Source organism: Dipodomys spectabilis, unplaced genomic scaffold, assembly GCF_019054845.1.
Source record: "Dipodomys spectabilis isolate Male_0828 unplaced genomic scaffold, ASM1905484v1 ptg000264l, whole genome shotgun sequence".
In the NCBI taxonomy this organism is placed as follows: domain Eukaryota; kingdom Metazoa; phylum Chordata; class Mammalia; order Rodentia; family Heteromyidae; genus Dipodomys; species Dipodomys spectabilis.
Window position 1 is genome coordinate 3,023,738 of NW_024870941.1, and position 27,641 is coordinate 3,051,378.

At 42.1% G+C, this 27,641-nt stretch overlaps 2 protein-coding genes across 6 annotated transcripts in view; both read right to left on the reverse strand.

Moving 5' to 3' along the window:
- Dnaaf11 (dynein axonemal assembly factor 11) overlaps positions 1-7,836 on the reverse strand; it is a 77,510-nt gene extending 69,674 nt beyond the window's left edge. Inside the window, exons 1-2 of the mRNA XM_042699971.1 lie at positions 7,768-7,836; positions 2,422-2,589 (exon numbers count right to left, since the gene is read on the reverse strand). Coding sequence (XP_042555905.1) covers positions 2,422-2,589; positions 7,768-7,777 — 178 coding nt within the window. The 5' untranslated portion in view covers positions 7,778-7,836. The remainder of the gene's footprint in view (positions 1-2,421; positions 2,590-7,767) is intronic.
- A 19,249-nt stretch (positions 7,837-27,085) lies between these two features.
- Tmem71 (transmembrane protein 71) overlaps positions 27,086-27,641 on the reverse strand; it is a 28,956-nt gene continuing 28,400 nt past the window's right edge. For all 5 annotated transcript variants that reach the window (XM_042699979.1, XM_042699978.1, XM_042699982.1 and 2 more), the window contains one exon: positions 27,086-27,577. In XM_042699979.1, the coding sequence (XP_042555913.1) occupies positions 27,535-27,577 (43 nt within the window). In that variant the 3' untranslated portion in view covers positions 27,086-27,534. The remainder of the gene's footprint in view (positions 27,578-27,641) is intronic.

Genomic DNA, 27,641 nt, shown 5'->3' on the forward strand with positions numbered 1-27,641 from the left:
CCATAGACTTGTCCAGGGCCAAATCGTATAACCCTCGGCTCATGAGGCCCCAGGGGAACTGGCAACAACCTGACTAGTGGAACCCAAGTCCAACTCCTCCCCAGGTCCCTGGGGACCCAGATGGTCCTTGCCTCAGCCCAGAGCACAGCCTTGCTCAGCATCTGGTCTGTGCTGGCAGGGAGGCCCTTGCTTTAGGGAACGCTGTTGTTTTTGCAAACTTCTACCTCAGTGGCACAAGAGCAAGTGTGAATCCCAGAGAAGTCATTTCACTTGCTAAATAAGTGCCTAAATGCCCACGGGTGGAGCGGGACTGAAAAAAATCCCATTATTAGGATTTAAAAGAGTGCTTAATTTAGGAATATGCTGGAAGCAAAAATTTCAGCTTTCTCACAGCTCTGAAAAGGCCTGAAATACTATGCCACTAATTAGTGATTGTGATGGACCCAGCTGTGGAGATTAAAATCTCGGGAACTCTTAGATCTGTACAATTAGGACCGTTCTTCAATGCCCCATGCATAAAAGCTGGTGGGTTTTTGTAACAACCTTTTTTAAAAAAAACTTGAACAATGTTCCAGAGTTTCTAATTTCTGCTAGAGCTAAAGATGCCGAAAATAATTATCTGAAGAAATATAGGGCTTTTGTAAATCTTCCAAAAAACGATGCAAATTTAGGCTTTTTACATCCTAAAAGCCAATTTTCATGTACCATGGAACTAGAGGCAACTACACTACCAGGGTTTCTCAAACTCAGCAGTCCTGAGTAGTTCTTGTAGAGCTGTCCTTCTCATGGTTCGATGGTTAGCACAATCTGCACCCCCAGCACACGTGCACACGCACACGCACGCACACACACACATTTGTGACCATCCAAAATGTCTTTCCAGATGGGATAAAATGCCTCCTTTTGAGATTCAGCACACCACTATGGAAAGTTAACTCTGACTTTAAAGCTCATTTCTGGACTCCCAGGGAGCACATGGGGTCAGGCACTTTCCCTGTGTCAACTAACTCCATCCTTTTCCTTCCAATTCCATTCACACCTATTTTTGCATTCTGGGGTACATTATCACACTACTGACAACAGCAGCACAGAAGCTCCCACCGAATGAGTGTGTCTCCCCTGGTGAGCACAGTGGTAAGCACATTATTGCATGCAGCCCTTATACCAATCCAGTCTTCTTTGCAGCGGACAAAGTTAAGATTCAGACATGCTAACTGACTTAACTATTTCCATATACTAAGTATCAAAGGCAGGATTTATAGCCAGGTCTACCTGATGCCGTGCTCGCTCAGTTCTTCATGTGACTAGTAGACAAGTTTATTTGTGTGCTTAGGGGATTGGGGTAGACTTAGCAAGCCCATCTGGCTGTGAGTCCAAGCCACATTCTTCAAGGAGATTTATCAGTTATAGTACTGAAGTACAGGTGATTGGGTCTGGCTGGCGCCATCTTGGCCACATGGTGGATGGTAGGGTCTGGCATCTTGTCTTCATGATGGGAGAAGGTGAAGCCCCTACCTTCCACGTGATGGGTGTGCCTGAATCCCTGGAGGCAGGGGCGGGGACTTAGATGATAGTCTAGTGCTTGAGATTCGAGTTTCCTGTGACCCTGCCTCCTGACCCCATTGAGGTGGGAACCAGCATGGGCACCATTATGCCATGCCATGTGTCTCCATGTTCCTGTCTTGTCTCCTGGCTCCTGGCTCTTCTCCGGTCACCACGGCCTCCCACTTCAGCTCTCCACTGGAGCTGAATTGCTGTGTTGGTATTGTGTTTGTTCTTTCTTTCCTCTCTGGCCTTCGTGGCTCAGTTTCCTAATGGTGTGAAGTGTAATTTGCTGGCTGCTGGTCTTTGAGACAGGTGTCCACCATGCAGTGGCTGGCCTTTTAATAAAGACTCCCAAATCGACCTCTCAAAATGTGGCCTCTTTGTTTTCTCTCCCTAAATAGTATTAATATTTTAGTCTTCAACCACCAGATCCCTGTACTTATCAATTTCCATCCAGACTGGAACCCCCTCAGAACCCAATGTAGAGCCCAACGCCTTGTGCTTACACAATATGGCAGAATTATATGGCAGTCACAGTGTGTGGGAATGTGACAAGGACATGGAATCTTACATAACCCGTCAGCTTTGCACAATAAACCATGACAAATACACAAATTATACCTTCCTGCCTTTCAAGCTTCTAAAAAATAGGATAGATTAAAGTGTTCCTCACTTTGAGCACATCTCCCAAATCCCTATGGAGATTCTTATATGCATCAAGAAGTGTATAAGGAAACATCTCTTATACAACTACTGTGTTTTCCTACATCACTTTTTTGGTTATTGTCATCCCTTAAGAATAATATAGCATTATCCAGTGTTCCCCCCATGCTAAACATTAAAGAAAAATCATGATCACAAAGTATTGAAACTTACCAATTTTTCCAATGAGGTTATTTTGAAGATAGAGAATTTTTAAATCCCGGCACCATTTGTCAATATATTCTAGTTTTTCTATTTCTTGTTGATGCAAGGAGAGTTCCTCCAGGGAAAAAATTACACACTCATTGTGCTCAGCATTCCGTCTAATAAGATCTTCTGTGACTGAAAGACAATTTGCTGCATATTACATTTCCACTCCATTGTTCACTGAAGTCCTATTATGTTATTAATGCATGGAGTTTTTCTGTATAGTGAAATGTAAATTCTTCAGGCCCAAGTGATTTTTCAAATGGGAAGACATCAGGGAAATCCTGCCTTCTTATGTTTTGGTGATGCCAAAACGTAAGTCAGAGAGAAGAAAGAGATGTGAGAATACCTGAAATCATACTTGTTTTCATATGTGTGCTATTTTGTGAGAATACCTGAAATCATACTTGTTTTCATATGTGTGCTATATGGATAATGGATGGACAGAGAACTGATGAGAATATTTATATGAACTCCTATGATGGTGCCATGTCAAACTGGATGCCATCCACTAGCTGACCTGAGACAGAGAAAGTGGTGGTGATGGTGGTGGTGGTGGTGGTGTGTGTGTATGTGTTTACTGTGAGCCGACAGCTTTGTGTATGGCAGGCATGTGTTCAATCACTTCAGCCTTTTCTCCCATCTCAGACTATTTGTCTATATTTGGGGGGGGGGGGGAGTCGCTCCAGATTCCTCAGACTTCCTGAATATGCAGCCTCATCTAGCTGAGTTCTTCCTTAACAATCCTGCTGGGCCCATCTACTGCTACACCCCTAAGAGATGGGTTTGTCTTGTCAAAGGTTTGTCTTGTGTGGTAGGAGCTGGGGGAGCTGGCAATAAGTTCTTGAGAAGACAGACAGGAGAGTAAAATACCATCCATGAAGAATGTTCCATTGCTCTGACCTTAGGCTCAGCTGACAGGCAGAGATGATTCTGGAAAGGGGCTGCCAAGCAGACTGAAAGGTGAGCCCCTCCAGCCCTGGCTTGCAAGGAATCCTACTGCATGCTGCCCTCCACCCTCAAATGCCACTACCAGTTGGTAGCATTTCTGCTCTACTCAAGGATGAAAAACAAAAAGACCTTCCTATAGACCAACTAAGGGTTTGGTTTTTGTTTATCCTTTTTTGTGGTACTGACGGTCAAACCCAGAGCCTCTATCGCTAGGCAAGGGCTCTACGACTGAGCTACCTTCCAAGCCTCCAATGTTAATTCTAATAACTTAATCTTTGTTGACAATGAGTGATTGCAATCAGCTTGATATAGCAAGTGTGCTATGTAAACCAAAATAGATCATCTTTATCTGCCATTTATTTCTTTTTCTGTTAGCATGAACATGAATTAAGGGGTTGAGACGGTACAACTAAAATTATCGGAGCTCTCTTAATGGGATTTGGTCATCACTACTACAGATTAGGCCCTCAAATCTTAATGGTATATGCATGTGCATATACGAATTTATCACAGGGAATGGCTTGTTAGACTTGCTGTCATGGACCTTGGAACCCCTGGAGTCAGAGGGAAGACAGACTATGCCACCAAGCCCAAGGAGCAGCTGTTTCCAGGGCCATGGATTGCCCGGATGTGTATATGACATGAGGGTTGGGACAGCGAAGGGAAGGGATGAGTGGGCCAGAGGACCAGCGCTTCCCAAGCCACATGCTCTGATATAGAACTCCAAAGAGTCAGAGAAACATATTTTCAACGCAGATTTTTGGATTTTGAAGAAGAAATATACCTCAGTGGACAAAGATGCACTCTATTTAGCAGTTTGATTTAATTTGCTACATTCTTGCCTTGGATTCTGATCGAGGCTTAGTTTGGCATCCATATTAATATGGACCTCCCAAACTGGAACCCCTACAGGAGCTGCCATCCAGGGTTGAGCTGAATGTGTTCAGGGGAATTCTGGTAGCATCTTAAGCAGTATCTAGCCTCTGGCCTTGTATGGACATATGGGCACCTGCACATGCCAACTAGCTCTATGCATTAAACTATCAGAAGCTCCTTTTAGTCTACCATCAAAGAAAACTTTTCTACCCTATCCAAACCTAAAGGCTTATAGGAGTGGCAAAATTCCTACTCCTATCAAATATCCTTCTATATTCCTGGCTACATCTCTCAAAATTCAAGAAACTCATCACCGTGCTATTGTGTGTGTTAAACTGATCACTTTCCTGTAATTATTGTCTTTCCTTTCTGAGTCATATAGATATTAGGAAAAATTATATTAATCCATATCGACTAACCAGGAGAATTAAAATGGTTAAAAGCTATTAGCTTAAAGTGATGCAGTGAAGAAAGCTTCCTGAATATGGAACACACACACACACACACACACACACACACACACACACACACACACATGAGACTAGGGGCTTGACAGTCAATCATCACACAAAGGTAGCTCAATATCAATAATTATACACAAGAGACATTTTAAAACATGGAGAATCACAGAGGAAGGTAGATTGAGATGGTATGAAATTACTCATGGTTCTTTCCTGATCTCTACACTTACAAGAAACTACTGGGTGGCATGCTGTTTTATAACACCCACGAAATTACTGGTACATAATACTACTTCACCTGTAACAACAGCCATCAATGCACAACCCAGAGTCCCCAAGAAGAAATGAATAAGAGAGCTACCCAGGGCATGGAGATCATAGTGATCGCACTTTTAGATCAGAGAGCATTTTGCAGTTTTGCATACAGTTTCATTGAAAGCAAACCTTCTCTAACACCAGGATCACTGTCTACCTTTAGAAATCCTACTCCAAATACTTCAGCACTGCCCTCATGTAAGGTTATTTTAGGTTTATGAACTTCACAAGCATTAACATGACATTGTAAGACTATTTCAAGATGGTATGCAATGCCTGTTAGATGCTATAGAAGAACGTAACAAATACGCCATGAGACTAGTTTCATTTTCTTATTTTAGAAAATTTCAAATAATAGAAATACAAGTGGATTCTGAGAAGTGTCTTATCTAATAAAGGTCAAAGCAAATAGCTGCGTGACTGGAGGAATGAGGAATATTGACAGACACAATCACCAATATATACTATATCCATGGTTGAGCTGATTGATCATCCCATGTTTCTTTTTCAACTCTTTAACATTTATCAATAAAATCACAGTGAGGGCAAAGAGCCTGAACTGACTGTTCCTGGTATATTAAATGTTGTCCTGCTACATTTACTTCCACAAAGTTCAGTCAGCTAAATTTTGGAAAATTCCAAAGTCAGCAATTCAGTGTTCACTCTTTAGATTTTTTTTCATGTTTTGTAAACTGTCCCATCTTTCTGAGTGGATTAGAATAAAACCAACCAATGTGTGTCTATAGTAGATTTATCAACATCTTCAAACATACTGAAGGACCTAGCAGATACATATGCACTTTGATTAGTATGTACATATAGATAATGAAGATTTAATGCAAACAAGGAATTACAAATAGATGAAGTTTACTTCTTGTAGCATGTAACTTTTTTCCGTTATTTTCAATAAAAACTTTATTTTAAAAAAATGGAGTGAAAAATACATTTTCACTGCCTTTACTTAGTGATTTGGGGTAATCTTGATGAGCATCTGAAGCTACCTTGCTCCTTAATCCAGTGATAACTTTTAAAAACGGTTGATGGTTGATTGGAGGATGCTACTGTAAAGTGCCAAATGCTCTGAGCCGGTGACTGATGTAACACTAGCAAAGTGAAATGCCCCTTGGAAGAGGGAGTGGCCAGTGCAATGGAGTTGGAAGAGGGAGGTCAGAGACCTGAACTGTATCTTGAAAAAGAAGTAGAGGTTCACTCAACAACTGAGGAAGGCCATCCCAGGCTGCCTGGAGGATACCATGGGCTGCCATAGTCTGGTGCTGGGGCTCACCTCCATAATATTAGCCACTCAGGAGGCTGAGGATTACGGTTCAAAGCCAGCCCAGGGCAGGAATCTTTCTTGTTGTTCTTTTTTTTTTTTACTTAAATTTTTTTATTGTGAAAATACCGTACAGAGGGGTTACAATTACATGGTCAAGATAATGAGTACATTTTGGGCTTATAATGTACTATGTGATTTTTTTGTTTCTTTGTATGTGCTTCCCCCATGGTATAACCCCTGTTGTCACTATATTTGATTTTGGTGTCCTGCACCTTGTATATACATTTTTTCTAATCTGGGGAGGGGAAGGGACAAAATGCTGAAATAAGGATACAGGATGACCCATTGTAACAATGAAATGTACAAGACACTATGTTGAAAATGAACTTTACAACTTTGGGGGGGGAGGAGGTAGGGGGTGGGGAGGGAAGGGATGGTAGGGGAAAAACAAAAGAGGAGGTAACAATGCTCGATAGGAAATGGACTCATTACCTTGAGCATGTAACTGTAACCCCTCTGTACAGTACTTTTACAATAAAAATACATTTTAATATAAAAAAGACTTATGTGCAATTAACCACCAGAAAATCAGAAGTGGAGCTGTGATTCCGAGTGGCAGAGCTCCAGCGTTGAGCGCAAGAGCTCAGGGGCGTCTCCTCCTCCAAGGCCGCATCCTCCCTTGGGGGACAGCCCGGGTCAGGGACAGGGACTGGAACTGGCATGGAACAGCGAAGCCAGACCTTCACCCCACCATGGGCAAGCCGAAAGGTCCACAGCAAGTGTAGCAGTCTGGGGTGGGTTCGCTGCGGCCTTTGCTAAGATATCAGCCGCCCACTTTCTGCTTGCTTGCTTCCCTACCCACCCTAGACCATTCCCGACGACACACCTCCTGCAACCACATCCGGGGTCTGGCGGTCCTGGGCCCTGCTCTCCACCACACACACACACACACACACACACACACACACACACACACGCCACATGCACGCGCGCACACACACCCGCGCACGCACGCAGGCACACGTGCGCACATGTGCGCACACATGCACATGCACACACACGCGCACACACGCATACACGCAGGGACACGTGCGCACACATGCACACGCACGCACAGGCACACACACGCACAGGCACAGCACACACATGCGCACACGCACGCGCGCACAGGCACACACACACACCGCCCCCGGGTCTAGTGGTCCTGGGCCCTGCTCTCCACCACACACACGCACGCGCGCACAGGCACACACACGCACACACGCACAGGCACACACACGCACACACACCCCGCCCCCGCCCCGGGCGGAGGCCACGGGGACCTCGGGCCGACAGTCGTGGTCTCGGGCCGAAAGCCAGGGTCCCAGGGAACCCAAAACGAGACGGCAAGGGGACAAGGAAATCGAAGGAGCAAGCTGGGGGGGGGTCGCTTACTCCGGCCCATGGCGCCTCCCTCGGGGGTTCGCGGAGCCCCTGAAGCCCCAGGGGACTCGGGACTCGCTTCCTGGCTCGGCGCCTCCGCGTCCTAAGCCGGGAACCATGGCAACCGGGACGCTACGGCGGCCGCGAGGGGCCGCGCAGCGCCGGAGGAGAATACGGTGAGCACGCGGGGCGGGAGGCCGGTGGGGGGCGGAGACCCGGGGCGCCCGGCCCGCGCGGTGCCCCTGACTCCCCGAATCTGCCCCCTAGGCCTGGCTTCCTTCCTTCCTTCCCCATCCCCCTTCCCCATGTCCATCCTCTTCCTCCTCCTCTTCTTTCCCCTCTTCCTCCTCTCCATCCTCTTCATCCTCTCTCCTGTTCTTCCTCCCCTCACTCCCCTCTCTCCCCCTCTCCTCCGCTTCCATTTTTTCCTAGGTGTCCAGAGCCAGGTGATTGAACTCCACCCCCACTTTATTCTCTGGTGGTGCTAACTGGAGCTTTCTTAGCTTCAGTTCCCAAATCTGTAAGATGAGCACAGTACTAACCTCAAAGAGACCCTTGTAAAGCTTTAATGAGATGAGTGATGAAAGACACTTTAAAAAAAAAGCCCACAGACTTGACATAAAGCTTGTCACTGTTGTAGTTGATCTCCTTAAAATTACCACCCAATACCCATTAACTTCCTGCCTACAAAAATTCCATTATCCCTCCCACTTTCCCTACCCACCACCCTCCTGACTGTAAAGTGTAGGAACTGTTTGCCCACAACCCCACCACTTCCTTAGGGATCAACGAGTGCCTTCGTCCTCCAAGGTTCAAAATATATCCTTAATATATGATGCTTCCTTGGAGTTTGTGTGGTTCTTATTAATATTGGTGGTAATGTAAAAATAACGATCACTCTGTATCCCATTTCCTGAGAAAAATACAGTACATAAAAGATTAAACCCTTCCTCCCATTCCAACTACAGCACAGTAATGGGGGTAAATATGTTTTGTCTTGATATGTGTATTATGTTCTCATTTTAAAAGAAGAGTCATAGAGCACTGCTGAGTACTGGGAAATGTATTATGTCAGCAGACACCTGTTAAGCACTTACTGTTGGCTGGTGGAGAGGAGAGCATGAAAGTGAAGGCCCATGGCAGGAATGTCACATGGGTGCAGTTAAGGAGGGGCATCGAAGGCTGGCCAGTTATGCAAGGAGAGAACTGCAGGAAGGATTTTTGAACTATAAGCTTAACAGAGTACATGAAAAATGGAACCTTAAGGACCAGGTTAAAAGATCTGAATCCCATTGATGAAATTCCAGGCACTACATCCCCATATGGGGAGAAATACTTTGAAATTCGAAGGAATGTAAAATAATACCTACAATGTAAATCTACATTTCAACCACCAATTCTACTAGAGAAAAAAAACTTGGTTTTTTATTTCCCTGTTTTTAAAGAGCAAATCTTATTAAATTAGACTATCTTGGATGTGTGGTTCAAATCCACATTTTTTGGTTACTGTGGAGCAGATGATGACCTCCTCTTAGCAGAAAATAACAATACATACATTCATTGGCTGTTGTGCCCTTGTGAGATCTAATATGCTTGTAGAGTTGAAGTGCTAAGAGCAGCAAGAGGATTTAATAACTTGAACTTGTGTGTTTTAACAGTAAGGAGTAAGGCTAAAAGTATCTAGTTCCTGGCTAGAAGCTGGGAATGGACAGTATGTCAGGTAGAAGAGTTAATACTTTAAAGGAAAGATGAAAACAGGCTCACTATAAAATCTTCAAGTCTCTGGTTCAGCCCGAGATTCTAGAATGTTTAAAGAACAGTTCCTTCACAAGTGTCTGGTGTATTTACTCTGAGATTTCATTATTCCAGTCTCACTCACTCTTGAACTCTCATTTTGATCCTGAAACCCTAATTCTTTCTAAAATTCATCTTGACTTAATCTCTAATGCGTCAGCATGAAGAGGTATGACCTTTAGGAGGTAGTTGAGTCACCAGGGTGCAATAGATGCTATTAAGGGAATTGACAGAGGGAGTTGACCGTATTCAGTCCTTGTATCCCTTCTGCCATGTGAGAACACTGCTCCTCTTCACTAGAGGACACGGCAACCATGAGCCATCTATGTAAGGAAACTGAATCATGAGGGTATCAAGATGAAAAGGCAGAAAGGGAACTCAACAGATACAGAACCTGCTGGTGCCTTGATCTTAGCCTTTCCAGCTTCCAGATCATGAAAAACAAGTGTTTGTTCTTTATCAACACTCTAGGCTTGGGTGTTGTACTACATTAGCATAAACTGACTGTAACAGGGCCTTTTTTCCCTGTGAGTCTTAGTGTGTATATCCTAACTTATTTCATTCATTTGTTCATAAGCAAACAAAGAATGGAGCTGTCATCCTACCTGGTGAAAATCTCTAAAATGTTTGCAGGCTACAGCTTTGGAATTACTAACACAATGGTCACACCAGCCCACAGAAGAAAGGCATGTTTAATACTCAGTACCTGTTGCAACATGTTGATGCTGTAAGAATAATGTACACATAAGGCAACAGAAGCCTAGTGAGATTGTACTGACACATCAGAGTGAGTCAAGACCTTGTGCCCAAATGAAATTCATTGTCCAGTGAAGTCTATCTTCCATTCCTTTCTAGACTGAGAGTTACTTGAGGGCATGAAGGGAGTTCTTCGCTTGTTTTTTGTTTGTTCATTGGTTTGCATCTCTAAGTCCTGGCTTTTCATTCTTCCTAGTCATCCAATAAATATTTGAATTACTGAATGAATGAGTCTGTGATCCAGTCTCTTCAAGAATCATCATTCTGGATATAAGGACTACATCTTGTAGCCTGAGCCAGGTCTCTGCAGAGGTATCCAAGTTGGAGGGGCCCTTCTTGCCGGCCAGTGAATAGCTCCTGACCCTTCCTTCTTTAAGATGAGAGGTAATTCTGCTGCAGGGTTTTGATAGACAGTCCTGTCTCTCAGGCAGCACTGAGAAAAGCTTTGTTGAAAAAGCAGAGAGACTAGGAATATCATCTTTGCTATTTGTCATGAGTCAGGCTAAGCTTCTTATGTCATTCTTCCCCCCACATCATAGTTGGTGGGTTTCTTACATGTGCATAGCTGCTATGATTTCAGCAGTCTACTGCCAGTAGGGGAAAATGGAAAATAAAATAAAGTGTGGTGACTCTGAGCAAAGTCAATTTCCCTCAAAGTGAATGAAATAACTTATAGAGTCATCATGAGTGTGCGTATGCAAATCACTATTCCAATAGGCTTGGTTTCTTTGGAAATATAACAAGATGAGCAGTGCTTCCTAAGCAAACTACTATGTTATTTTGTGCATATGGAAGTAGAAAAATAAATCTTGAAAAAAAGTTTTAAAAATTCCAATTACAACAAAACAGTACTACTTCTCTGCTGGATAAATTTCAGGGACATTGACCTAAAATGCGATATGGCTTTTATTTTCATTGGTATGTAAAATTGAGTATTTTTGTGATGTCTAAGCCCTACTGTAGTTACAATTCCATCATACTCTGCATTAATTTTCTTTCAGAAAATGTGTTGCTTCCCTAGAGACCCTGATTAATGCAACACTGTTCCTTGGGGACAGGGTTGGCTATACTCACATTGTTTGAAGTAGGGATTGTGCACACCAGAAATACCAAGGGGCACTGGCGCACAGATTCAGCCAAAGTGGAGACTACAACTAACCATGTGGGCAACTCTGTTTCTTCACCAGGACTCAGTAACAACTCAACCAAGCTCCAAATTTTACCCATATTGCCACAATGTCAATTTCTTCTTTCTTAGGTTTTTCTCTTCCTTCCTATTTTCCTCTCCCTTCCCTTTGTCTTCCTCTCTCCCAATCTCCCTTGCATCTACTGATGTCCAGGAGGAGAAACTGATGGAATACACAGAAAACCATAGGAGAGCTCTTGACAGCATGGGTTAAATTTTTTAAGAAAATAAGCTTCTCCACAGGGTACGACCCCAAAAATTTATTCTCACAGCATCAACATGTCGCAGTGTGTAAACTGAGAACTGACTGAGCTTTTTGCATTGGGGCTTAATCATGGACAGCTGACTGGTTGGCTACCTATGTAGTTTGTTGTAGTCTCCAGATAGGCTGAAACTATGCAAACCAGTGCCCAGCACCCACCCCTAGTTACTCTGTTGGTGTTTCTGGTGAGAATAATAAGCCCTGTGTCCAACTCAGGGTGTCAGATTAGTCATTGTGACCCACAGTCTCCTGGGAAGCAAAGACACTGTCTGAGGAAAAACTTCACACCTTTTCTTAGGTCAAAATTTTTCTCCAAACCTATTCATATTCCCATAATTCATACAAATATTCCAGTAGTCTTCCAGTCCTTTTGATTTGGTTGTCAGAGTCATTTGCATTGTTAGCAACAAAGAGCCCTCAGAATACCACATGATGCTGAAAGATACCTTGCCAATTGGGGAAAGCAAAAGCAGGGCCAGAGGTTTCAGAAGATAGCATGCTCAGTCCTGCACCTGTCAGCAAAGGCTTAAGTCTCTACACTGGTTCCCACAGAACAAAGAAATGACTGATATGAGCATGGTGGAATCTCAGCTTTCCTCTTGGTTACTGTATTTGCATCCAGGTTCCAGGTTCAGAGGTTTTATTATTTCTGGCACTTCCTGGGAAACAAGTAACAGGTGCTGAAAGCCTAAAAAAAATCATAAGAAGAAAACTAAAAAATAAAAAAGATGCCCACTAATTTAATTTTCTCTGAGAAAGAAGTGAATAGAGCTTTATCAAGGTTTGGTGTTAGAACACCTGGGGCTAGATCATAGAAATCTGATGTCCTCAAGATTGGCTCAGCTAAGTGCAAATAGGGATAGGAGTAAATGCAATTGACAAAAATTAAGCCTGTCTTTCCAAAAACATTAATCCCTCCTAATATAATCTACCAGGATAAACTTGAAATGAAGCCCCTGGGGAAATTTCAAGTAGCTGCCAATTTTGCTAATGATAATAAGTTTATTTTAATTGCTAATATATTCCTAATTACTCTAGTTCTCAAATGTTTACTTCCCTGTCAGTCATCTTCCTTGATTTATGTTCGCTGTGAAAAGACTTTGTCAGATCAATCAGCCCTTTTCCAGTTTGGTGGCAGCTGTTAATGCATGCCACCTTCCTCATCACACAGCTCTGCTGGGCACCGTTTGCCCTGGAGAAGAGACAGCCTTGCCTGTGCAAGCTCTCAGAATTCAGCCATCAATGCCAGCTCAGAAGAAATAGTGTTTTCAAGGTTTTGGTTACATAAATTGGACTGGACTCTGATTTTGTGTTTCTGTGTTTTTTAAACTAACTCAGCATTTGCATTTTAAAGAAAAACCATGTAATTTTTGCACACATTTATGAGACAGAATATGAGTCAATTTATATGAACAACATATAATGTAATTTTCCATCTCCTCTGTCTTGCACCTATCTAAATGTGTGTGTATGTGTGTGTGTGTGTATGTGAGAGAGAGAGAGAGAGAGAGAGAGAGAGAGACAGACAGACAGACAGACAGACAGAGAAAGAGAATGGTTATCCAAATAATCATATTTCCCTTTTTTTGTCAGTCATGGGGCCTGAACTCTGGGCCTGGGCGCTGTCCCTCAGCTCTTCAGCTCAAGGCTAGCACTCTACCACTTGAGCCAAAGCACCACTTTTGGCTTTTTCTGCTTATGTGGTGCTGAGGAATGAACCCAGGGCCTCATGCATGCAAGGCAAGCACTCTACCACTGAGCCACCTTCCCAGCCCCAAATAATCATATTTCATTCAAAAGCATCATATATTTAATATAAAGATTCCTAATTTGGGTGGACATGAGAGTCTCATTAATTTGGAAACTCATGTTTTCTTTCTGTAAACAATATTGAACTCCTGGGGCTGGAAGTAGAGACAAACACTGAAAAAGTTTGACTGTTCTGTAACTTGTATATACTCATGAGGATTCACAAATAGTGAAATAATAAGTACCTCATAGGAAAATTGAAGATTGTAACATAATTAATAAAAGATAAATGGAATGGAGGGTGGCTGTGGTAGTCACATTAGGTAATTGAAAATGATATAGGAAAAGTTACCATGCATGATAACTTTTTATTGTTACTACAATGAAAAGAGTTGAGGAAGAGAAGAAATAAAGAGGCTCTGGAAGATGTGACCCAGGGAGAGAGGACGCAGACCATGGCCAGCTAGAAGAATAGGAAAAGGAGGCTGGTGGGGAGGAGCAGAAAACATGTGAAGTGTGGCCAGTAGGCAGATAATTGGTTAGAAAAGAAACAAGGGCTCATAGCTATGTGCGTATGATCATATAATATAGCATTTGCCAAAATGAATTCCAAGAAATGGAAACAAGAGTTATATTTTCCCTTCCTTTGATGCTGTTTGTTTTTCTGTAACTTTTGTCTTGTTTGTAAGTTCATCACTTGGGGGAGACTCAAGGGGGAGCACAGAAGTGGTGGAACAATGGGTGAGCCAATGTGGCGGTGATAGTCAGTAGGCACCACGTTGAAAATGAACTACTACCGTATGTAACTGTAACCCTCTACATCCCCTTGACGATAAAGTTAAATAAAAACAGAGAACTATACACTTGGGAGAAGGAGAACTGGGAGAAAGAGAGGGAAGTGGTTACACTGTTCAAAAAGAACTGTATCATGACTGAACTTATGTAACTCTAACCCCTCTGTAGAGCACCTTTACAATAACAATAAAAAGAAAAAGAGGAGGAAAAAAAAAGAAACAGAGTATGATCCTAAATAGATCTGGAATCTGTACGTGGATTGGAGGTGTTCTGTAATGATTAAAGAGCTGTTTTGGCAACTGTGAGGAAAAAGGATTATGGTGGATGAGGGAGGACTGGTAGCAATGGGGAAATAAAGGAGTTGGTAGTATAGACGGCAATCAGTCAGCTGGACAGAGGAAAGGATAGTAATGACAGCAGTGGATGTGGTCAGGAAAGTTTAAGGAGACCCCTTGTGATTTTCTTGTGGGCTGTATTTGATGACTGAAGGGGAAGGGGGAAGGAGTAATAAATTTGAATGAGTGTAGATTTATTTGGGCATGTTAAGTTTGTGATGTCTACTTCTGTCTTTGTAACAGCTCCTGCATTGCTCTTCTTGTGTAGGGTGCCATTCACACTTGATTTATTTGTCTTTAGTCTTTGTCTCCTGAGCTGTGAACTTCATAAGAATAGAAATGTGTTTTCTTCCCCAGCAAATAGCACAGTACTCATCAAAAATAGGGAATCTTACTGGATAGAAGCCAGTGACTCATGTGTGCAGTCCTCGCTATTCAGGAAGCTGAGAGTGGAAAGATCATGGATCAAAGCCAACCTTAGCAAAAAAAAAGTCTAGAGGACTTGGACACTCCATCACCCAAACGATCAACAAAAGGCAATAGAGGAGGCGTGGCCCCAGTGGTAGAGTAGCAACTAAACCAACAAGCCAAGTGAGTGCAAAGTCTTGATTTCAAACCCCCTCCTCTCATTAAAATAAAAGAAAAAGATAGTTTGCTGGATGGAAAAGAAAAATGAAATAAAACAATACTTGGAATAAGTTTAATTTGAGATTAACTGGCACAAAGCAGGTCTAACAAGAAAAGTTTACTAAAAGTCCCAAAGAATAATGCGCTAAACAATCCAACCAGACTTTATACATACTTGTTTAAATGTTTCTGCTTAGTACTTGCTTACATCGGTGACCAAATATGAGAATAGAAATGATTCACTCTTTCATTCAACCAATGATTAAGAAGCCCATGCATGCCAAGCGGAGTTCTAAGTCATTTCGGGCATAAGGGAGCAATGTGGACAAAGTTGACTGTCCTGTAGAAGCTTGCACTGATACATGGTATTACCATCACCCCTTTCCAAACCAGGAAGCCTTTTCTCCCTTTTATGGTGATGGTGCCAGGGTGATTGTGCTTCCCAGAGTGAGTGTTGCCCATTTCATGCCTGGACAGGCAGCTCTTGCAGGTCCTGCCATGGGTAGGACCCATTCCTTCACTGACTTCCTTCTATATGCTGTAGGTTTTAGAGTGTTCTATTTCATCTGTATGCACTTAACGCAGTTGGCATTGTCATCTCTGGTTTATAGATGAAGGAGTGGTAGCTTGAGGGACTTACCCAAAAGGAGTGTCGAGGGTAGGAACTCAACTCTGACCCCAAAATGAAAGCTCTCAATCTCTAAAGCATGTTTGCGGCTGGTTTCTTTATTGTTCTTAAAATGAGAATGTTATAGAGAGGCAGCAATATAATTAGCGTTTGGGACCCAGGCTTGATCTTTAGAACTATCCAGGATTTTGTTCTCCCTGTTTATAGACTTCTAAGCATTTTAGAGAGAAGTATGTTCAGTCCAACATGTCAATATAGGAAGCTATATAAGGAAAAAGTTAATAATGTCATTCTAGTAATGTAATGTTATGCTCTAAATAAATACAACTAACAGTTTCTTGTGTGTATCTCTAATCCCCACATAACCTCTATGTTTATCCTTATATAATTTTTTATGATTATTCCTATATAATATTTGTTTTTATATAAAATAGAGCTATCATAGACAGTACCCCCAAAATTGGCTCTCTTAAAATTAGAATATATCTGGGCTGGGAATGTGGTTTAGTGGTAGAGTGCTCACCTAGCATGCATGAAGCCTTGGGTTCTCTTCCTCAGTATCTCATAAACAGAAAAAGCCAGAAGTGGCACTGTGGAGTGCTAGCCTTGAGCAAAAGCAGCTCAGGGACAGCATCCAAGTGCTTTTTTCAAGCCCCATGACTGACCAAAAAAAAAAAAAAAGGAATTAGGATATATCATGGTTTTCCTCCACAACAGTAAGTGGTAATTTGACTCATGATGATTAAAAAACTGCTTAATTTGCATTAGTTTAGATTATATATGTTGAGCAATTTTAATAGTAAGTAGTTTTTTGCCTCATCCTGGGGCTTGAACTCAGGGCCTGGGCATTGTCCCTGTGCTCAAGTGTAAGACTCTACCAATTAAGCCACAGCACCACTTCCTGATTTTTCTGAGTAGTTTATTGGAGATAAGAGTCTTATAGACTTTCCTGCCTAGGCTGGCTTTGAACCATGATCCTCAGATCTCAGCCTCCTGAGTGGCTAGCATTACAGGCATGAGCCACCAGCACCCAGCTTAGTAATATTTATATTATTATTTATATTCATGTTTGTATATTTATATATTATATATTTATTACATTTTCAGAAAAATTGCAAATATGTATGGATTTCCTGCATTCCCATGCTCTCTGTTTGAACTGCTATTAATATCTCACATTAGCATGATATATTTGTGCCTTTAAACAATCAATATCGATACATTATGACAAAGTAAAGTCTATATTTTATTTAGGTTTCCTTAGCTTTGACCTAGCATTTCTGTTCTATTGAAAGATCCCATCTAGGATACTAGATGACATTTAGCCTTATCTCTTTGGGCTTCTATTTGCTATGTTCCAAGTTTTGATGACTTTGACATTTTGAGATGCACTAGACAGGTTTTTTTTTTTTTGAAGAGCATTCTTTGATTGTGGCTTTGTACTGTTTTCTCAGGATTAAGCTGGGTGATACATTTTAGCAAGGAAGGTCACAGAGATCAGGTGCTGGGTTTTTTTTTTTGTCACATCAAGGGTATATTGGTGTTAGCTTTCATCACCTGACTCAGGTAATATTTGCTGTAATTGTGCACTACAAATTCTCTTTCCTACCCATCTCTTTCTCTTCCATCCTGTCTTATTTGAAAGAAAATCTCTATGCCCAATGCATACATAGGCAGGGAGGAGTTTATATCCAGATTATTTGGATTTCTGCAGGTCTTCACCGTTGTGTTCCTTTGTTTTGTTTTTATTTTTATTGTTTTAAAAAATATTGTAAAGGTGATGTACAGAGGAGTTACAGTTACATAAGTCAGGTCATGAGTACATTTCTTTTTGAACAGTGTCACCCCCCACCCTCATTTTCTTCCACTTTTTTTTTCCCTCCTGACCGCCCTACTCCACCAAGGTGTATACTTCATTTCCAATATAGTGTCTAGTGAGGGTCACTGCTGAATTAGTGTTTTGTTTTTAATGTACTTTTTAAGTACTGAAAGTTAAACCCAGGACCTCAAATATTTTAGGCAGGTGCTCTACGCTCTACCACTTGGATTATACCCCCACACTATTTATTTATTTATTTATTTATTTAGTTAGTTAGTTAGTTATTGTTGATCATGGAGTTTGAACTCAGGACCTGAGCCTTGTTCTTGAGCTCTTTTTGTGTTCAAGGCTAGTGCTCTACCTCTTGAGTCACAGCACCACTTCTGGTTTTCTGGTGATTAATTGGAGATAAGAGTCTCATGGATTTTCCTACCCAGGCTGGCTTTGAACTATGATCCTCAGATGTCAGCCTCCTGAGTAGTTAGGATTACAAGTGTCAGCCACTGGTGTCCAGCTGTATAATTTCGGAGGTAGAGTCTTAACTATCTTTGCCCTAGCAGACTTTGGTTCATTCCACTTGAATTCAAGATCCTTGTATCTCTTCCTTCCAACTATCTGAGATTACAGGTACAAACGACAACACTGGGTTCTTAGCACTTTCTTTTTTAAAAAAAATTTTTATTTATTTTTTATTGTGAAAATACTGTACAGAGGGGTTACAATTAGACGGGCAAGATAATGAGTACATTTCTTATCAAGCATTGTAGCTTCCTCCTTTGTTTCCCCTTCCCATCCCTTCCCAACCTTCCCCCCCCCCCAGTCTCCTCCCCCCCCACCAAAGTTGCAAAGCTCGTTTTCAACGTGACAACTTGCACTTCTCATTGTTGCAATGGGTTCACCTGTTTTCTGGAACTATGATGGAACTCAAGGCCATATTGTGGATTTCATATCAGAATGAAATCAGTGCTAGAATTAATCATTCTCCAAGAAGACCTGGTTCCTTTTGTTGGCAACTAGTATTCAAAATCAAAATATGCTAGCTATGTTTGAGGAGGGGCTGTATGGCTGGAAGATAGTAAGAAAGATGGTACCTCTAATAAAACTACAGTCTGGAGCACTCTAAAAGAATGACTTCCTGCAAGGACTTCAAGAATCATTTTTAGAACAATGAGAAACAAATGTGTAGTTTAAGTTCAAGAATGATGTAGTGTGATGTACTTGAAAGGGATTGTTTCTGGCTGCTGTGTGCAAAGTAAATTGTAAAGAACTGGGTAAGCAGGGAGGCCAGTTGGAGACCAATGGTGTCATCGGAAAGAACATAGTGGAGAAGAAGATAGTACAAAGTGGTGAATGTTGTATAAAATTGGTGATTGGGTTAGGATGTTGACAGTGCTCACTGACCAACTGAATGAGAACTGAGAGAGAGAATTCACTGAAGAACCTCCAAGTCATGGGAATGAAGTCATTATGTTTTCAATAGCGAGTTTGCATCATGACTATTTCTAACCCTCCCTGGGACCTTCCCCATTTTGTTCGTCTTCTCTGGACTCTCTTTTAGCTATCAATAAAAGAAGAAGTAGAATGAGATCATTCCATCCTATTTGTCACTCTGATGAGCTTTTGAGCTAGTGAGCTGGCAGAACTGAGTGCAGCCAGTCCCAGCTTTTAAATGATTCGTATCAACAATGGATTTTGATCCACGAATAAGAGGACCACAGTTGAGACAAACACTCAGACCATGTATTATCTAAGTACTGACATTATCTTAATCATAGGCAGTCAACACACAGCTGCATCTCGGGGTGGGGGTAGGTCCTGAAGGCTCTGGAATTCTGACATCACTTCAATGACCTGGGCAAGTCTCCCTCTTCATCCTGGCCATTTTCTCATCCCAGCCACAAGGAAAGAAATTCGCTATCATTATCCAGTGGTAACAGTGAAAGGGCTACAAAACATTAAAGGGATGGAGGGCTGGTTGTTGACCACTGAGAAATGGCTGCAAATGGTGTGGTCTGGTGCTCTGAGCTCTAGGATCAGAGGACTCAGGGGAGGAGACAGGGACAAAGAGAAGCAAAGGGAGCATTTATCCGGTTTATCCTATCTACTTATAAATCGGTGACTCAATGAGCTTGGGAGAGGAAACAATACATAAGCTTAAAACTTACAATTATTCAGAACAACCTCTCCAGGAGGTAGGCAGGGGAAATGCATCTTGGACTTAGGAGACAGACCTGAGATCCTGGTGGTGTCTCCTCAAATGGTTGACAATGATCTCAGCTAAGCAGCTTACCTTCTAAGAGTCTCAGGTGTCCAGTGAAGATGATAGTCCATATAAATGTCAAATTCTCTATCCATCAACAAGAGAAGGCAGGCTGATTTGGAGGGCACATCAACCTACTTCCAGATTTTTCATGATCATAAGAGATCTTATCTTCTTATACTCCCTAGTTTTGCTGATGAGAGATTAGGTAATTTGCCTAGAGCCATACCCCTCCTAAAGAGACAGTGACCTGCCCCTCCCAGCCATCATTCTGCCTCCCTTTTACACAGGCTCCTCTCAAAAACATGTCTCCTCTAGTCTTTATATGGTGAGCCTGAGTCAGAAAGGACCTATAAGAATTGGAAGGAGTCCCTTCCCTCCCATACTGAGGAATAGTCATGCAGAAGCATTCTAAATGGAGAATGAAGCTGGTATAAACAGGGCATGTGGAATGGTCCACATTTGTATCATACCTTGGACCACCTGAGGCTCTATTTCTGTCCCTTGCCAGTTCTCCAGTGGATCCTACACAGCCATCTGCTCAGTAAACAGTCACACACTGAGTGCTCTCTATAAACCAGGCACCGAAGACTTGAGCTAGTGAAGAAAAAACAGGGCAGAAGGAGACAAAAAGCAGAAATGGAAACGACACGCCACAAATGAATCGATTCATGAGACAGATGAGGTCCTGGGATGGAGTCAGGGATGGGGAGAGCAGGCCTAGAGTGAGTGGTAAGCAGGGCTCACGATGGTGGTGGCATCTGCAAGATGAGAAGACATTGGCCTTGGGAAGTCCATAGAGAAGGGTATTTCTGCCCACATATTCCACAGGTGCAAAGGCCCTGAGCTGGAGTTGAGCTGGATGCATCATAAGAAGAGAAAGGAGAGTTAGTTATGACTGCAATGTAATGAGTATGGGGAGTTGAGGAGTTGGGTGGGATGATGTAACAATGAGGGAAGAGGGATTAGTAAATTTAGAAAGGTAATTGGCTGCTGCATAGAGGATGGGCTAGGGGGTTGTCTGGAGGGGTGGAAAGACAGAGATCAGGAAGGAAAATTTCGGCACCCTGCAATGTTTCTTCCTTTCCCTTGATATCTTTTTTTTTCCATTGTATACCACACTCACATTCCAAAACAATTCACAGTAGCCAAATAGTAGAAACAAGCCAAATGTCCATTGTGGATGGGAATATTATTATGAAAGGGAACATTATTCAACCAGTAAAGGAAACACATGCAACAATGTGGGTGAACCTCAAAAACATTGTGTAAGTGAAAAAACAGACCCAAAGAGTGGCGTATGATTCATGTTGCATGAACTGTCTGGTATAGATAAATCCATGGAAACAGAAAGAGGACCAGCAGGTGCTGAGAGGCAGGGAAGAGGATTGGAGGGCATGGCTTCATGAACACAGGGTTTTCTTTGTGGGTGATCAAAGTGTTTTGGAAACTAGATAGGGATGATGTAACTGTCCTACATGCCACCAACTTGCACACTTTTCAATGCTAGATTTAATGTTGCATAAATTTCAACGCAAATATTTTTAAAGACAAATAGTATATTGGATACATTTTTAAAATTTTGTGTAGCTGGTAAAATAAATGTGTTCTGACTAGTTTAAATTAAAAAAAAGATGATTCCACTGGAAAAACACTGACATTCTTGAAAGGCTCAATGGCCGTTGGTCCTTGCCGTTGAGGATTTGAGAACTTCAACAGCTGGAGACCGCAGAGCTCTCATCCCAGGCATTCCTCCAATCATCTTGTCTCTAGAAAGAAGAGAATCTGATGGCCAGGCTTGTCTCTTTGTCCTCATGGTCCAGCATTGCATGCTTTCCCTCATTTGTGGAATCTAGAATCAGCTGATAAACTTATAAGTAAATATGTTGCATGGTCTATAGTATACAAATGTTTTAACTGAAATGTGGGAGATTCAAGGGAGAACTCCAAAAAGTGTAATTTATGATAAAGGCAAAAGTCAAAGTTCAACAAAATGAACACCAGGAAGAGGGTACTTAAAGGGGTGAGGGGGTATCAAGAGGAGAAGAGTGGATGAATGAGAAGAATGCAGTCAACAATTCAGTTTATGAGGGAAAGTGTAGGTTGGGATTTATGAGTGAGAATGTTGAAGGGAGTGTGACATTGATCAAGATAGGTTGTATTCATAAATGGTTTTGTTAAATGGCAATTCCTTAAAGATAGTTTCTTTTTAAAAGAAGACCTTAGCTGGGTGCTGGTGGGTTATGCTTATAGTCCTAGCTACTCAAGATGCTGATATGAGGATCATGGTTAGAAGCCAGCCCAGGTAGAAAAAGAAAAGTCTGTGAGACTCTTATCTCAAGTAAACTACTCAGAAAAAGCCAGAAATTGTGGCTCAAGTGGTAAAGCCATAGCCTTGAGCACAAAGAGGCTCAGGGATACCACCTAGGCCCTGAGTTCAAGCCCAGGACTGGCAAAAAACAAACAAAACCAGAAGACTCGCTAGAACCCATCCACAAGGGAAGGGGATGATTGCCCAAAGAATGAGTTATAAGACCAGCATTGGGGAGAAAATAACTTTGGTTGTCTTAGCTCATTTTGTGCTATTATAAGAGAATACCACAATCTAATTTTTAATGAACAGAAGTTTATTGACTGTGAGCTCTGGAGACTAGGATGTTCACCATAGAGTGGCTAGCATCTAGTGAGTGTCTTCTTGAGCTTTATCCTAGGGAGGAGGGTAGATGGTCAAGGCATAAGAGAGTAAGAGTGGGTGGAGAGTATCAATTCTACTCGCCTCTTAAAGGTCCAAGTTTTTAAGATAATTACAGTGGTATGGTAATACAATTTCTACATGAGTTTTGTTGGAAAAGACAAATCTTCCATAGTAGCAGGAGAAGCAGAGAGAATAGCCATCCACTCCAAGCACCACCCCAGTTCACCCTCTTTTCATAGCATATCTGATCCCCATTCACTGAGCAGCTTTCTCAGCTAGCTCTGGCTATACACTGGGGACAGAATGATGACTGTGACTGAAACTACCTCTGCTCTGCCAGAACTATTTGTCACAAGCAACAATGCAAATAGAACCTGAATTAACAAGCTGAGTCCTGCAGGAAGTATGGAGACTGCCTGGAAAGTTTCTCTGGCTATCACCTCTCTGATATCCAACGAGTTTTGAGAAGGATCACCGATATCACTCCCATGTATTGCTCCTTGAACTAATGTCATCACTTTTTGATTTATCTGACTCCTGAGACTATGGAACCTCTGAGCTGTCTGGACCACAGATCTCATACAAAGGTTGAGAACGGAAAGAAAGCAGGAAGACAAGTGGAGAGGGAGAGTATACACAGCACATACTGAGAACACTGGATTGTAGTTTCTGTTCTGCTTCCCTCCTGATAACATTGCTAACTTTTCTCCACCTCCTCTTGCCTCATGTTGAAGGTGCATCTGGGATTACATTGGTGCAAGCTGACAGCTGAGGGCAATAGCCTTACCATTGTTCCAGCAGGGAGACAGGTCTGTCAGCTGGTATAGCCCTCTGTTTCCAACAGGGCAATGACCACTTGACTGGCCACAGATGGCGGCTGTGTCTCTGTCCAAAGGCTCTCTAGTTTGGATGTTTTCATATCTCTTACAGTGCATCAAGAGGTTGGCCTTGAGTTGAGAGATGATGGGTAATCTTTCTACTGTTTCTCTCGGTTTTTCTTTTATTATTTGACTCACTTCTAAAATATAGAAGACCACATTAAAGTAGCAATTTTTAGTCGCTCTTTTCTCCTGCACCTTGTAAGCCTACAGTCTCTTATTTGGTGTCGATGACAATGCATCGATACTGTCCCTCCATTCTGCAGCTAGCACTTCAGAGAAGGCCTCAGACCTGGACAAGAAACCTTGCTTAGGATGTAGATGGGGAGCATGGTCAAAGAAGTTGAGTGCCAAGTCAAAACTCATAAAACTAGAAAGGCTGGGACAGCCAGAAATCTATGGCTATGGCTGTCTAAGTCTACATCTGACTGACTTCAAATTTCATTCTTTTGCCTTTATACCACTCAGCTTTGTGTTAAATATTGGAAGCACTATTTCTTCAACTCACTTCATGTGCCCTGATCAAACTTCATTCCGGATTAATCTTTTTCTTTGACTAAAAAAATGTATGGTCCTAAAAGCCAAAATACCCCTATTATGAATGTTACAATGCTAATAAGAACAGCAGCAGACTTCCCTTTGGAAAAGTTGCCATATATCTAGCATGGTATTAAGTGCTAAGCACTTTGCCTGCATGGACCTGCTTGAGTCTCATAAAAAAAGTGCTATGGGGTGTACAAAGGATCTATCTCAAGCATATGTAAATTAGGGTTTAGAAAGATGACATTTTTTTGTCTGAAGTCACAGTTGGATTACAGCTCAGACCCTGGCCTTATCTGACATCCAAGACATAAAGCGTTCTCCTGGACTCTCTTACTAGTATTCAAAGGCTATAACTCAACAGGAGAAGAAACTAAGAAGATGAAGAAAGTAGAACTATCTAGGATGTCATCCTTGATATTTTTACTTCCAAAGGGGGGAAAAGAAGAAAGAAAAAAGACCATTTGGCATTGAGTTTCATCCCTTCTCCACAAGCAGATGCCTTCAGCCTGAATTTGGGCTTCACTCACACAAACATAGCTAGCTGTGAGGACTAGATTCAGTGGAAGGAGTGGGTACCTCTGTCTAGATAATGCAAACACACATGCAAAAAAGACTTTTGCATTGAAAAATCTAAGTCCTGATATGGCAGCCTTTGTTTCCCTTGGGCACTCCATTTTTTTATTTTTAAGTTTTTTTTTTATTGTGAAAACACTGTACAGAGGGGTTACAGTTTCGTGAACAAGGTAATGAGTACATTTCTTATCAAGCATTGTTGCATTTTCTTTGTTTTCACTTCCTTTAAAGCTACAAAAGGAGAAGAAAAAAATCTCCAAAGTAGTTGCTGGGTTTTAGCTTCCACTTGCTAATCTCCCCCCACCCATCCCTCCATGCCATGGTTCCCTGTCTGGCTCTCTAGCAGGTGTAACTGGCAGCTGTAACAGATTTCACCCAGCATGGGCCAGATGGAAGGGGTGCAGCCAGCACAGTGGGATAGATTTTGAAAAAAATACATGCTCAGACCCTCAGTAAGGCCTGCTAGGGAAATATGGCATTCAGACAAAGTGTGCCAAGTTGGCAGGTGTCTGTATCTGCTGTTTTATGTGAGCACTAGTGGGAACTCTATTGGGGGGAGTTGGCCTCCCCTGCAGCACCATCATATTGGTTTGCATCTGAGTTGGTTTGCAGTAATTCTACCAGATATCCCTTATAGAAGCTTTGCAGTGGGTGTGAGGGAGTGAAGGCCAAGAAACCTTAGAGTCCAGAGGCAGATGCAGCCTGGCTCCACCTTCTCCAAGCTCTGTGATCCAGGACAAGCCATCCTTCTCTGAAGTTGACTCTCCTTAGTTTTAAAACGAAGGATGAAAGGGTGGAAGTTAAAGGAAGTTCAGATACAGTAAGGAGACCCAAAAACTGTATCAAACAAACAAAAACAGGGATTGCTTTAAAATAATATTCAGGAAAACTACAAAGCAAAGTACAGATGTAATTACCATAAAAATCAAGATAGATAGGCAGGGCATAGAGATGCATACTTCTAATCCTGCTACGTGGGAGGCAGAGTTGAGAGGATCATTGTTCAAGGCTAGCCTAAGCAAAAAGGTCAGTAAGAACCTGTCTCCAAAACCTGTCTCCATGAGAGCAAAAGGGAAATACCCTTCAAAAAAAAAAATAAAGGACTAAACTTGCCTAGCAAGTGAGAGGTCTTGAGTTCAAACCCCAGTACCACATATACACAGACCAAAAAAACCCGACAAAACCCAGAATAGTGTTAAATTCAAGAGTGAAGTATTGATGAGGGTATCTGGAAGACTGTTATTTTGTCTCTTCTCCTATTTCTCAAAAAGGAATTTGCCTTTTAATAGTCACATTGTTTTACTTAATTTTCCAAACTTCTGGTATTTTAATGAACAGTTTTTTAAATAGTTCTTCCTATTTTACAGAATGAAAGGAGCCTTGCCCCAACATGACACCTCACAAGTAGAGTTGTCACATCCCCTGGGACCATCCTGGCTCTTGGGACATGTCTTGGGACATGGTTGGACTACATATTTACAGAATCAAATGCATACCTAAAGTCTTACTTCGTATGAACTTCAGCAAACTCACAAATTTCCAAGGAATGTGCTTAGGGTCATTGAGAATTTGCTGCTTACTGAAGACATGATTCTTTTGAATCATGCACCTGCTGCTAGAGCTGCTGTGACACATAAGGCCCTCATAGGAGCCAGGCCAGCCACCTGCACAGGTGACATCCATAATGTACAGTCCTCCTGGAGAGAAGAGAAAAGAGGGGAGAAGAAGGGAGGGGAGGGGAGAAGGAGGGGGAGGAGAGAGGGAGGGGAAAAGGAGTGAAGGAAGGAAGAGAACAAGAAAGCAGCAGAGGAAGAGGAAGAAGAAAAGAGAGGAGGAAAAGAATGAAGAAAGGAGGGAGAGGAAGGAAGGGATGGAGGAGGTAAAGATGGCAGTGGGGAGGAGAAAAAATATATTCAGAAGAATATACTTTCTAGAAAATGATTCTTTCCTGCCCATTTTCCATCAGCCACCCCCTATTGGATAAGTCTGTTTCCCATTACTGTAATGAAATCTCTGAGACTTAGTACTCAATGAAGAAAAGAAATATTCCAGAATTCTGGTGGTTCAAGGTATGACCCCAGCATCTCTGCGGCTCTGGTGAGGTCCTCATGCTGATGGTATCACAGTGGTGGGAGTGGTGTGAAAGGGAGAGAGATTACATAGCCAAATAAGAAGCCAGAGAGACCAATCTGAATATACTCCCAGAGTACTATGCTAAGTCCTTCTGAGGCCTGGGCTTCCAGTGGCTTGAGGACATTCCAGCAGGTCCCTCCTCTTAAAGGTCCCATCAGCCCTTAACCTGTGAAGCTCCTCAAACATGATCCTGTGTGGGGAAGGGGGGAGGCTGAATCATATCCTTCCTGCCCCCTTCTACCATCAAGACACTTTGGGAGGAGAACAATACAATACAATAGAGTAGTGTTTGCCACATTAGATTTTTATGTGCAAGCTGTTTTTATTTACCTTTAGACTGGTACTCATTACACAAACTTATCTGCATTGTTGGATTGAAGTAGGTTAGTCAGGCAGGGGTACATGCAAATAGATCCTGGAATCTGCAGTGTCTCAAAGCACCTCACAGAATCCTCTAATGAAAGCTAATGTTTGAGAACTAATCCCAAAGCATTCATTGCCCATGCTGTCTCTGTCAAGTTCCCCAGTCCATTCCTTGTCAAATGTCAACGTTTGCGAAAGGAAGCCCAATTAATATTATTTTCATGAGCATATTACCATTATGGATAAAAATGAGATTTTTTTAAAATCCATACTCCAATTAGAATTTTTTCTGAACTAATTGTTCACTTCTTCCCAATAAGGCAGTTGATTGCAAGTAGACTGCAAGTTGGGCAGTTTCTGGATATTCCGATGGAAGACATTCATCAGTGATAATCCTCAATGGTTTTCAAATTAATCGAATCTAGTCTGGAAAAGGAGTAAAAGAAATGCATAATTCATCCACATTCTCAGGAAATGCAGTAGGATGCAG